Here is a 12,339-nt window from a genome sequence, read left to right on the forward strand (position 1 = left end):
ACATTTGTTTGCTGGAATAGTTAGTCAGCATGACAAGCAGTGATTTAAGCAGAAGCAATGATGGTGACTGATAGAGAACACAAATAATAGAATATTAAACAGGTGAGAAATTACACACATGATATTACAGCAAATATCCCATTTAATTTGCACGGTTGACCCGGTCTCTTCTGGTATTATTATTATTTTCTTAGCAGACGGCCTTATCCAGGGCGACTTACAAGATATCACATTATTTTTACATACAATTACCCATTTATGCAGTTGGGTTTTTACTGGAACAATCTAGGTAAAGTACCTTGCTCAAGGGTACAGCAGCAGTGTCCCCCACTGGGGATTGAACCCACGACCCTCCGGTCAAGAGTCCAGAGCCCTAACCACTACTCCACACTTCTGTTTGTATGGAATGAATTTGTGTCATGGATTTCTACCCTGTGGGATCCCGCTCCTCTTTGGGTAATGTGCTTTTGGTTTCCTTAACAACAGCAGCCTGGAGATTTCATGCATACAAAATGTTATTTATTCCATCACCCCAAAACATCTTAAAATATTTACATAACTGAATCTAGTTGACTCAAAACTCCACAACCAGACTGTTTAAATAATAAAGCATGGAATGCCTGTTTGTCTGTACGTCTCTTGTCTTCATACATCAGGCATTTATTATTATTTTAGTTTTGCATCACCTACGATCAATGCACTATTGGAACTTGCATCAGCAGCAGTTATAACACAAGGACCAATAAGCGTTTAGTCCAGTGCTGTGTCTTGTGATTGAGAGGCTCACTGCACAAGCAAGTCCTTGCATTGCTGCCTCCCCAGCTGTGCGGCTACTCGTTCTGTATCAGGAAAACCACCCAACTGAGGAGAGCAGGACCCAGGCAGCTGAGCTCAGCCAACGAATCGGAGTGGAGTGCAGAGTAGCTGCCATGAGTCCAGCTGTGCGCAGACCCCTGCCACAGCTGGATCTGTGTTACCAGTGACACCAGCCCCTCGCACTGCTGCTATGCACACTAACTGAGGGCAGCCAGGCTCCTTCAAGCAACTTTTGCATGGATCATGCAAGTTTTTGGGTCACTGTAGGTTTTTGTTCAGCCGTGAGCATTCTTAGTTGAAACATCGCTGGGCGCAAAAAGTTTCACGGTCATTTGAAAAATCCTGAACGGATGGTTATCAAGGCCTTTGAACACACACTTAAAAACGTACCGAGACTGAACATGAGGTATTGTAAGATTTGCATGAATAGCCTGGTTACCAAGGAGGCTGTTATAATGAGCAAGGATGTATTTACTGTATGTACCCAAGTGTGTTTCATTATGCACAGCTCCCTGAGATATTACCTGGGTTCCTGTTTAAATGGAGAAGCCCCAGGCCTCCCGATTTAATGTTAGCTCTTGGGCACAGAGTTTGTTTTCCGCCGTTAATAACTCACAGACTCTGAACGGCTGCTAGCTTCAATGCACAAATTGTTTTTGTTAGAATTGAGAGTTACAGTACTTTAGCAACCCCCTCCCCGCATTTGCATATTTCGATGTTTTTGTCCTCACTCCTACACATTTGAAATATGTAATGCATATATTTTGTCGTCTTCGTGTTCGCCTGCATATTAAAGTTTGTCTGCAGTTCTAATACTTTTAGATTTAATTTCATAACTAGTCTCTTGATCTTAATGAACACTGGAGACTGAAGTTTATAGCTACACAGTTTACTTGAAAATAAACACCTCTGGGAGTAGAAATACATATATTTGTTGTATATTAGATTAATTTACTAGTCTGCTCTTTTGACAAAATACAATGGGGGCCCCCTGTTATTTTTGGTTTTATTCGAACAAATATGTTATTTCGTCATTGGCATGGATTTCATCTCTTTATCGATGCAGGTTTACGGGCCTGAGTCTGCCGTCTCCAGTGATCAGCAGTAAGAACTGGCTACGACTTCACTTCACCTCAGATGGGAACCACAGGCAGAAGGGCTTCAGTGCACAGTACCAAGGTGAAGAGCTTCCCTTAACATGAATCATCCGCAGGGTGAAAATACCCAAACAGAACTGATCTGTACAAAGTGCAGCCTATTCAGAAATTACAGTTACTCGATCTGTTGCCTACTGTTTGGACAGCCTGTGGTGCATTTGACAGCAGGTCAGAGTTTCTAGCCATGCAAGAGCGAAGGCTTTTTAGGGAACACCTCATTACTGGTATGCAGCACATCTAATGATGTGAGTGACTGAGATTCTGTACCTCCTTTTGAAGAAGATGAAAGACCTTGATCAAGGCTGAGCTGTGCAGTGCTGTCCTTGGATTTAGTAATGCTTCAGCATCACGCTACTGTCAAGAAACAAGAGGTCTGGTACCGTTTGTGTGTGAGAGAGGGAGGGAGAGAGATCCCGGGTTCTGGGTGCTGGTGAAACTGTTGTTCATGGTATAGTTATCTAAATAAGAACTCCATTGGAGTGTCGTTGTGTAACGGTGTGTATATTTCTGAAATAGCTGAACAAAAACCGCCTTCTCAAAGCTTTCAGCTTTTTCTGAATCGAGAGGCTTGGTGTCAGAGAAAGGTACAAGGGATTTACTCTGGTTATGTAAGAGAAGAGTCTTAAGTGGAGAGGGTGCTTAAGAAGGAGATAGGATTACAGGTTTGGCACAGAAAAAAAACTTTCAATATAAATAAATTTCATATTGATTTCTGAATGCAACGGATAACCAGTTTATCCGGGAGATAGTGGTGGTAGCTTAACATGGTACTTAGTCCCATTACATCCATTTCCATTACACAGAAAGGGATTAAGAGATTAAAAAAAGGGTTTTCCCTTGATGGGACTGAAGAGACGAGAGAAGGGCTTCTTCAATCTATTTATAACACAGGGGTGGCCCCAGGTCCAAGAAGTTAAAACAAATGGTTGGCAGATCTTAATACTGCCGCCCTAGATCTGGTAACCCTGTTGCATTGTGTGTTTATAAACTGCATTTTGATTGTGTTCAGAGATTTTAATAAGAGGATCAATCAGTTTCTCTTAGGGGAATGGCTTAAAGCAGGGTTAAAGGATGACGGTATTAAGACCGGCCACTGCGTAGACCATTAAAGGGTGACGGTATTAAGACCGTCCACTGTGTAGATCATTAAAACAGATCTTATCTATATGTACTGCATGAAAAGGGACTAGCCATAGCAAATAGCAAAGTTAAGCAGATTTTTTTTTTTTGCAGTGGTTAAAAAGCTTGCTGATCGCTCCTCTTGTTTTCTTTCTCTCTTTCCAGTTAAGAAAATGACAGAACTGAAGTCCAGAGGAGTGAAACTGCTTCCCAGTAAAGACAACCACCAGAAAATCTCAGTCTGTAAGTCTTATCTATAATGCAATCCTGCTTGAGGTCATCTTCAGCTGATTCCCAAGATTGTCCTCCTTTCAGACTGCCACCCTCCGAACTGGGTTTAAAGGATGGGAAGTGATTTTGAACAAACACCATATTTGCGCAGATTCCACATTGGAGAGTAAATGTTTTAAATGCACCCTGAGCGATCGATGATCGTAATTGATGGATACACATTAAATTCACCTAAACAGAGAGAGCTCTAAATAGCGCGACCATTCAGTTATTAAATAAAGCTGTTTGTGCACTACGACTATCAAAATCAAACATCTAAGAGTCTCTTTAGTGTAGGAAATGGGAAATATATAATACACAATGCAACTAAGCAGTGGACTAGCTTGCCTAATATAAAGTAGACACTTTTTTTTGATAATCGGCGTCTGTGAAACCAGACATATATTACAACAGGAGCAAAGGAGTAATTATACCAAACAAAACGGTTAATAAAAAAAGGGAAAAGAGTTATATCTCAAGTTACATTGAACAACGCAATACTGATGAAAATGCCACAACACATTAGGTAAGGCAGTCCCACAGTGTCTTACTGCACTGCATGTTCACAGTATATTATATTTCTCCCCTGTGAAAATCCTATTCCTGGATGGTATGTGGCCCTGACAAGCCTCGGCGTTTGCGCTAATTGCTTGGTTGAGACCATTCCAGTTGGAATAAAGAATCTCATTCAATGCGAGCCCCATGATTAATACCAGGCAGCTGTGTTATTTACATTTCTATTACTTGAAGATCATTGTAAGAAAATGTCACATTTTCATGTGGCGGCCCTGGGAGATGCCACAGAAATTGAGTTACACAAATCCCCATCCTCTCCTGATCAAGATGCCCTTTCGTCTGGTATTAATATGCATGAGAGCCGTAGTTATGTGAGATTTCCTATCAACATATGTCAGATCTCATTTCCAGCGCTGTCTGAGCCTTCAGCAGTTTTCAATCTCAGAGTCAGCTCTTGTTTTTTTTTGTTTCCCTGTCAGGGCAGAGATGATAAAATAGGATTCCCTACAGCGGCAGTGAGCCATTCCGGGTTTTCCTAGGCACCTAGTTAGAGAAACCATCTTCGTGATGTACAGAATTAAATTTGAATACATAGTAATACCTGGAATGGCTCAGACCACTATACCACAGACCACTACTGCCCAGGTTTTACTCCAAAGTGCTGCTCAAAATAATTGTGAAATAAAAATGATCATGTTATAAAACTAATAATATATCTTACAGCCATGGGTTTAAAGGCTGGTTCATGCTTCAGAAATGCGATCACTGGGAAACAGTGGAGAGACTAGAAATCGCCCTCAGCGATGGCCACATGAAGTCTGAACCAGCCTTTGCACCTTGTCAAACACATAGCCTCTATTCCAATTTCATGTGATTTCAGTTTAGTTTTGTTTGGTATTGAAGATCCTTCCCCTTATAAAAGGTCACCATAGCAAAGTGTAATAAACCATAGTGAAAGCATGGCATAGCATAGGTAAGCATTGTAAAGAAAGTGAGGTATTGTAAAGCATGTTAATAAACATGGCAAACCAGGGTAAACTGTGGTAAATGCACAGTATAATCATGGGAAATGCATGGGGGAAAACTGTAAAAATACTGTGGTAAACTTTTATAAGGGTCTGTCCAGGGTTGGTGTAACTAGTTGCTGCAGTACCCGTCTTACGCCTGTCTCTCTCCCCAGTATCACAGGTTGGTGTGTCCCAGGGGCTAAACATGTGCCCAGATCCTGGGATCCCAGAGCGAGGGAAACGAATCGGATCTGATTACAGGTAATCCTGCAAGTGGGACGTGGGAACAGTAAATGCCCTTTTTCCCTGGGGTGCACGTTATTATTACATTACTACATAATGCACACAAACATAAATAAGCAACACTTAATCAGAGACTACAGCGTATGAAAATGAAACCTAGAGAACTCAATAGCTGATAACCAGATTTCCCAGCTTGCCTTTTCCTTGTTTTAAAGGTCATAGTACGGTATGAATGCAGCGTACACAAAAACAGAAGAGAGTTTGCAGAGCTGCTGAGATCAGAATGTAACAAAGTGAATGACCTTTCCGTCACACCACTTAAATACATGAATACTGCAGGCATTGCAGAAACATTCATGTACTTCTGAAGACAACATGACTGAGCAAGAGGGTGAAGAGCAAGCCTTTGCCGGCTGCATCAGGGTTCTTCTTGTCTTCTTCACATCATTCTTGTTAGTCTCTGGCCCGGCCGCAGTAGCAGTAGGGGAGATGTGCTATGAAGCGTGACACAGGGAGAGCTCCTCAGTATCACTGCTGGGAAAGCTAACCCTGAGAAGCAGACACAGCTCAGAGGTAGAGCAGGGGAGGAACCACTCCAGACCACGGCAGGGACTCTCCGAGCTCCAGTCGGTTGTTCGTAGGAGCCAAAGCAATCTGTGTTGGAATTAAAGTACCGCTGAGGTGAAGAAAAAACGATTTTCAAATTGTTATCGAGTCACTGTCCAAGCTGGCTTTACCCCAAGGCCCCTGGCTATGTCCTAATTGGTCTTCAACATCCTTTTCATTTTCTGCGCTTGGATCATGGTTTTATAACACTCCCATCTGTATTCTGCTTTTGTCTGGGACCGGCTACAGCCTTGGGGAGGAAGATTAAAATCAATGGAAGTCGAGTCAAATGGATGACCTGTATTCCTATCTGCCCTAGATGGGATGTAACGTTAAATCAGAATTGAAAAAACACATCTGGTCTTCTGTTGTGCTGAAAGTGGAGGATTGAAGAAACACATTTCCTATCCTATCCGCACATAAAGAAGAGGGTGTAGTGGTTAGCCCTCATGCATACAAAGCAAGCAAGGGACAATAAGGGTACGAACGATACTACAACGACGCTTGGGTTTCATTTTGCTCTCATGGCAGCTTTAAAAAAATTACCAAATAACAAAAAAAGTGTTTGCAATTACTTAATGCTAGCAGTGCATAAAATGCCATAAAAATCAGCTATTTTTATCACAGTTTCTTGCTACTTTGTAAAAGCTGTTGTAAGGATAGGGCCGACGTCATTAAAATCTTATCCTTGGAAAGAGGTATGCGTTATTCCCCTTTGCTTTGATGCCGTTTAGTTTCCCAAAGGAACGTATCTGTATTAAATGAAGGACTCGATGAATGTTAACAGAAGGCTTTTGCAGTTTTTGTTTAAAAGTTTTTTTTTTATTCGCACCTCTTCTCCTGCTTGATGTCTCGTGTTGTTTTTGTGTTGCTCTTCTCTCCCAGGCTGGGGTCCAGCGTGCAGTTTTCCTGCGATGAAAGCTACGAGCTGCAGGGCTCCAAGAGCATTACCTGCATGCGAGTGAGCGAAACCTACGCTGCGTGGAGCGACCAGCGACCCATCTGCAGAGGTGAGGGCTGAGTGACTGTGCTCTCCCCTTCTCTTTCATTTTCCATCTCATGTTCCAACTCCTCCTCTTCCTATTCTTCTCACTCTTCTTGCCCTATCCTCTCCTTTCCTCCCCTTTCCATCTCTGTCTCCTCTGTCCATTCCCCCTATTCTTTCCTCTTTTCTTCCCCTCTCCTCCTCTTTCTACTATACCCTCTCCATAATTTAAATTGACAAGTCATCATGCAAGTATTGCAAAAATTAGTGCATAAATTACTACACATAGAATCCAATCAGGCAGCTTAGATCAGTGCATCTATTTAGCATTTTCTATGACACGACAGAATGCAACATATTGTGCTGAATGTATTCCTGCCGCTACGGCAGTCCTGTCACGTTGTTTACAGAGAACGGCCTCTCTGGGCGTCCAGTTTAATGTGTGTCTGCCAGTACCTATATCCTTTCTTTTTGGTTGCTGTTTCTATTTCTGGGCGGTTGTCTCTCAGAGTTTTGCATTTCTCCCTACAGTTAGGTAATCTGCCAGAGTGAAGTTTATGCTCTGGAATCTTTCCTTCCTGTCACCAGCCTGTCCTTCACGGCATCGGTGTGTGACAGAAAGAGAGGCTGAGAAAGACTGCAATCTTAAAGAATAACATACCTGAAAAAAAAATAGCATGACCCAATCTCTATTCATTGCTTTAAATGACAGCATGTTTAAGTAAGGTTTAGTACCGCAGCATTTTTTTTTAAAATACAGAATGAATAGAACGAAGGTATCAGATTTTCCCCCCGACAAATTTAGCGAATAATTCTTTCCAGAAGCTACTAAGAAAAATAAACAAAAAAAAAATTATATTCTTATCCCTGAATTAGCATGAAATAATAAAAAGAAGTGAATTAAAATATTGTCAGTGCAATAAAAAGGGAATTGGTAATAATGCTATTATAGCTAGGTAAGAAAATGGATTTCTGCAGAGCAATACTTTAACTGAGCACAGCCAAACATCATTTAAAAATACAGCAATAACAGCAGCAAACAAATGCCTGCTTGGTTTGGAAAGTAGGTTTCCTCCAAACTGCCTTTACTCACACAGCACTCCAAACAATCACCAACACTGGAGACTTATAACTGATATATCCCCTACAAAAGTGAGCCTGCATGTGCGACGGACAGTGTGTGACACGCTGCATTACGGATTGTGTTCCCTGCTGGTGAGATGAGATGAGGTTAAAAGCTGACGAGCCCGGCTCTTTTGCACTGTGGTTTAGACGTTCGCTTGAGGTGTGCCAGGTCTCTGTTTCACAAACTGCACTCGCTGCATTGAATTGCACAGCCTACACAGCTGCCTTTCTGAACTGAAAGTGAAGCACAGTGTGTAGTTCCTGTTTAAACTCAGATCCCCATCACGCAGTATTCCGTGCGGTACCCAACAGGAACATGGGCTGTCTCTTCTTGTGCACTTGCTGCTGTTGTTAAACCAATCTGAATTAATAAGCAGACTCCGAGTTGTGTCCGAACAGCGCTTTGGATCAGATCTGTGTCAACAAACCGTATTAAGAATAATATTGAGGCTGTGTGTGCACGTGATCTAAGTGGTACAAAGATGGACAGACAGACAAGCAGACACCAGCATTCAAGTATAATTATACTATAGAACAGAATCCTCCAGCTTATCTGCTTTTCATTACAGCCCTGCGGGGAAACGCTTACAGTATAAAACCTCTTTTTAATGGCTATTCATACTCTTAATCCTCTTATTTAGCTCCAGATGATTTTTGATTCATTCATTTATCAACCAGTCGCCTCGCTTTTTCTTTTCTTTCTTTTCCTTTAAGAATGCTTACAACTAACCACTCATTTCTCAACTCCCCCAGCCCGTCAGCCACCCCCGTCTGTGTCACAAGCGCTTATTTGAAGGGCTGTGTATCAAATTCCTTTTCAAAGTCTCACGCTGGCTTGAAAACAGGGTGCTTTTTGAATTCCAGGCAGCAGAAGACCCTGGATAAACTGTGTCGGTTTAAGAGATTATTTTGGCATATGCCGTGGACAAAGCGACAAAAATAAAAAAAAAAAATGACAAAATGCAGAGGGTCCCCTGATTAATTTGATTTATTACGGGCTTGTAGTGTAAGCTCCCCAAACGCGAATCTGTTTCTTACAGTACTGCTATTGAGTGCAGTACAGTACAGCACAGCACAGTGGCTATACTGTATACTGAGCAGGAGCCCCATAGACATCAAAACAAGTCATTAGTGAAATATAAATGCTCACAAGATATTCTCAAATGATCCAGGATATCATGCTCTAAGCCTGTTCTTCTTTTGAAGGAGGCTGCACCTTCCACAAGGTCTTTTAAAAACAAACACACCCACCATGAGTCATCCTGCACTGTCTTGCGGACCTAAAGCACCTTGGCCTGAACTTAAATGAATGGTTACAACTTCTAATGGTCTCCCCATGTCCTTGCGCTCATTAAAACATTTCTCTCAATTTTAACGGGGTGTGTGAAACTGATATAGGACTAGAGGTCAACATTATAATGAGTTCAAAACTAGTTTGTTTTTTAATTATTATTGAAGATGAAGATTTGTTATCAGCTGAAGCTTGTAAAAACTGATGGATTCATTCCTTCCCAGTATTTGAGGCATTAAACCTGCTCTCAGCAAAGTCCCCCATGAGGTAAATCATCCTTTTTTCCATGTACTGTGTGGGAACATGATGCTTAAAAAGTCTATTTGCTATAATGTGGTAAAGGATAGGTAAAGTGTTATAAAATATATAATAAACCTCACAGATTGTCTCGGCCAATCAGGTTTGAGCAGAGCTCTCATGAATCCACTGGTGGACACCCTCTGAAAGCTAACAGGGCTTTATAATCTCGTTATCCCTTTAAATGGAAACATCAAACTCAAGCAGCCTTAGAGAACCATAGCGGTCATCACCTGTAGATAAACTGACCGTTCAGTGGCTTCTCCTTCAGCTCGGGACACCTAACTAGCAGTAGGTGATGACAGCTGCCTCGGATGTTAACGATTTAGGTAAAGTTTCATGTTAAGGGGCTTGTGCAGACGAGTAATCAGTTCTGCCTTTCTCTGTTCCTCTCTCCAGCGCGGATGTGTGGAAGCCACCTGCGAGGGCCGAGTGGAGTCATCACATCTCCCAATTTCCCAGTCCAGTACGATAACAACGCCCACTGCACCTGGGTCATCACTGCCTCCAGCCCTGCCAAGGTCGGTCTAGCGCTTTGTGTTATAAACGCCTCTGTTTTATCGCACACCCTATCTACAGCGGTTGTCATTAGTCTTGCTCAGATATCATTATCCTGATGGTACAAAGCACAGCATCTTGACAGTATTGCCGTCCAGAGGGCTTTAGACACCAGGAAACTATAGAAGAAACGACTTGTAGGGGATATTTTGAAGCAACATTCAACGTTTACAAGGTTCAAGCATCAAAATATGGTGAAAATGCCATTTACAGCTTGTTTGTATTGTGTTTCATGGACATCACTCTCTGCTTGTGTGAGTCCCAGTACTGAACTGAGGTGAGCTCTCTGTCTCACTTTCAGAGATGTAGGGGGATGATCTAATGGCACAATTCCTGCCTGTATCCAGTGCCATTGTACTCTCATGAGCACTAAGCTCATATGCACCGAACAATAATAATAAAACTCACTGATTAAAAAAAAATGAAATGTTCTTGCATCCGCACTTTTAGAATATTAATGGTTTCATATTGTAATTCAAAAGCATCAACGCCTCTCTCTAAAGCACAGAGAACAACACAAACAAATATGTTGCAATAAAGCAGCACGGTGTGTTCATTTACCAGACGAGACTCTTGTTCCTTGGATGTATTGCAGCTCAGAGCCCTGCGTCCAGGGAGCCATACAGTAGCTAAGAATACAATTGCAACAAGTCATAACAGCAGCCATTGAGAACCCACTGCAGGGCTGTAGAGCTGTCAGCAGCCAGGTCAACAGCACTGTATTGAATAGGAACAAATGAGCAAATTAGCTGCTGCCAGCAGGGAACCAAACACATCAAAGAATAATCAAGTTCAGTTGAAAACTACAGTATATATATATATATATATATATATATATATATATATATATATATATATATATACATACACACACTGTATCTACAGTAGGTGTGTATGTGCGTGTAATGATCTTTTAAGCTTCTCTTACCTTGGTAGTTCCTTTTTTCCCCTCTGTATAAATTGCTGTTGCCCTGAATGGAGGGGGAACGATGAAAAGCAATGAAAGAACATTATAGGAGATGACAGGGCTATAGCGCTGTACTGTGGGGAAGGAATGACTTTCCTTGCTCGTTCAAGGCCGCAACACAGCTCGCTTTGCCAACATTTTTTTTATAGCGGCATGAACAAATGGATTCGCAGATCTGTGTCCTTATCAGGAGGGCATTGTTTCCCTGTGCCACTCGGCGCAGGCCATGGGTGACTTTCATTGAAGTTCAGTGTAGTTTATAGCATGGTAATAGGGACTTCATAAGGGTTTAGGGTTGGGACTGGGGTTTGGGGTTAAAGATCAAAGTTCAGTGCAAGTGATTGTGTTTTATTGTTAATTGCTTTAAATAGGCACAAAATTACTGTTTTGTGAAAAAAAATTTTGTTCTAGAATATTAGGGTTAAGGGTAGAGTTAGGGCTGGAGTGTAGGGTTATGGTTATGGTTAGGGTTAGAGTTAGGGTTAGGTTTAGGGTTAGGATTTGAGTTAGGGGTAGGGTTAAGGATAGGGTTAGTGTTAAGTGTTAAAATGCTAAAATGAGAACTTTTGACTTCTGCCAGTGAGGAGGACTGAAATGTATCAAAAAGTTTTGAATTTGCACTTTTTTTTCATTTAAAAAAAAAAAAAAAAATGCCAAATAGGAATATGTCAAGGCTGACTAAGTAGTTAGCAATCCAGGAATCTGCTGATATGGTTTTTACTACAAGGACATGGCCCCTGATATTGAAATCATCAGATAATCAAGCTGCATTCAATACCATTTTTTTTTTTCAGCTCGCATCTTCGACAAATGAATAGAAGTCATTTCCCACATGCCTCACCCTATTTTGAATGGGTCTCTGTTTCCTTGATTGCTTTCCTAAGCTCTCCTGCCAGAATATCTGTTATGTGGAGTACACACAAGAATTTATTTCCAATTTATTTCAGTATTACTTTTACCAAAAACACAATACGTGCCGTATGTCAGGAGGCGGCTGCTTCTCTTTTAATCACATGCACAATCACAAATCGATCCAAAGCTTACATTTAAATGTGATGTACATTGTTTTTTTTTTACTTTAAAGTCTATCGAATTAAAATATTGACACTCTGCACGGCTTGAAATCAGTGTTTCGTGACTTAAAAAAATGAGGCGCTCTTCCTCTTAACGGGTTCTGCAATTTAATTAATCAGAGTTTCTCTCCAAGCCCGTTTCCCACGATCGAAAGTTGTAAAGTGCAATCCAACAAGGTTACCAGCCTAAGCATATCACAAGTTAATTGTCTTTTTAATTACCAAGGTCTAGTAAAGACCTTGGTCATTTTTAACTCCGTCGTAATTAAGTACATGCCACTTGGACTAATGATGTGGATCATTTTACAG

The 12,339-nt window shown here is 41.4% G+C and overlaps 1 protein-coding gene across 1 annotated transcript in view; it reads left to right on the top strand.

Moving 5' to 3' along the window:
- The window catches only part of LOC117413239 (CUB and sushi domain-containing protein 2-like), a 161,534-nt gene that overhangs the window by 73,155 nt on the left and 76,040 nt on the right, over positions 1 to 12,339 (top strand). The window contains exons 6-10 of the mRNA XM_058997322.1: positions 1,883 to 1,995; positions 3,258 to 3,335; positions 5,059 to 5,146; positions 6,620 to 6,744; positions 9,832 to 9,953. Of these exons, the coding sequence (XP_058853305.1) occupies positions 1,883 to 1,995; positions 3,258 to 3,335; positions 5,059 to 5,146; positions 6,620 to 6,744; positions 9,832 to 9,953 (526 nt within the window). The remainder of the gene's footprint in view (positions 1 to 1,882; positions 1,996 to 3,257; positions 3,336 to 5,058; positions 5,147 to 6,619; positions 6,745 to 9,831; positions 9,954 to 12,339) is intronic.

This window comes from Acipenser ruthenus, chromosome 23, assembly GCF_902713425.1.
Source record: "Acipenser ruthenus chromosome 23, fAciRut3.2 maternal haplotype, whole genome shotgun sequence".
NCBI classification, from domain to species: Eukaryota; Metazoa; Chordata; class Actinopteri; order Acipenseriformes; family Acipenseridae; genus Acipenser; species Acipenser ruthenus.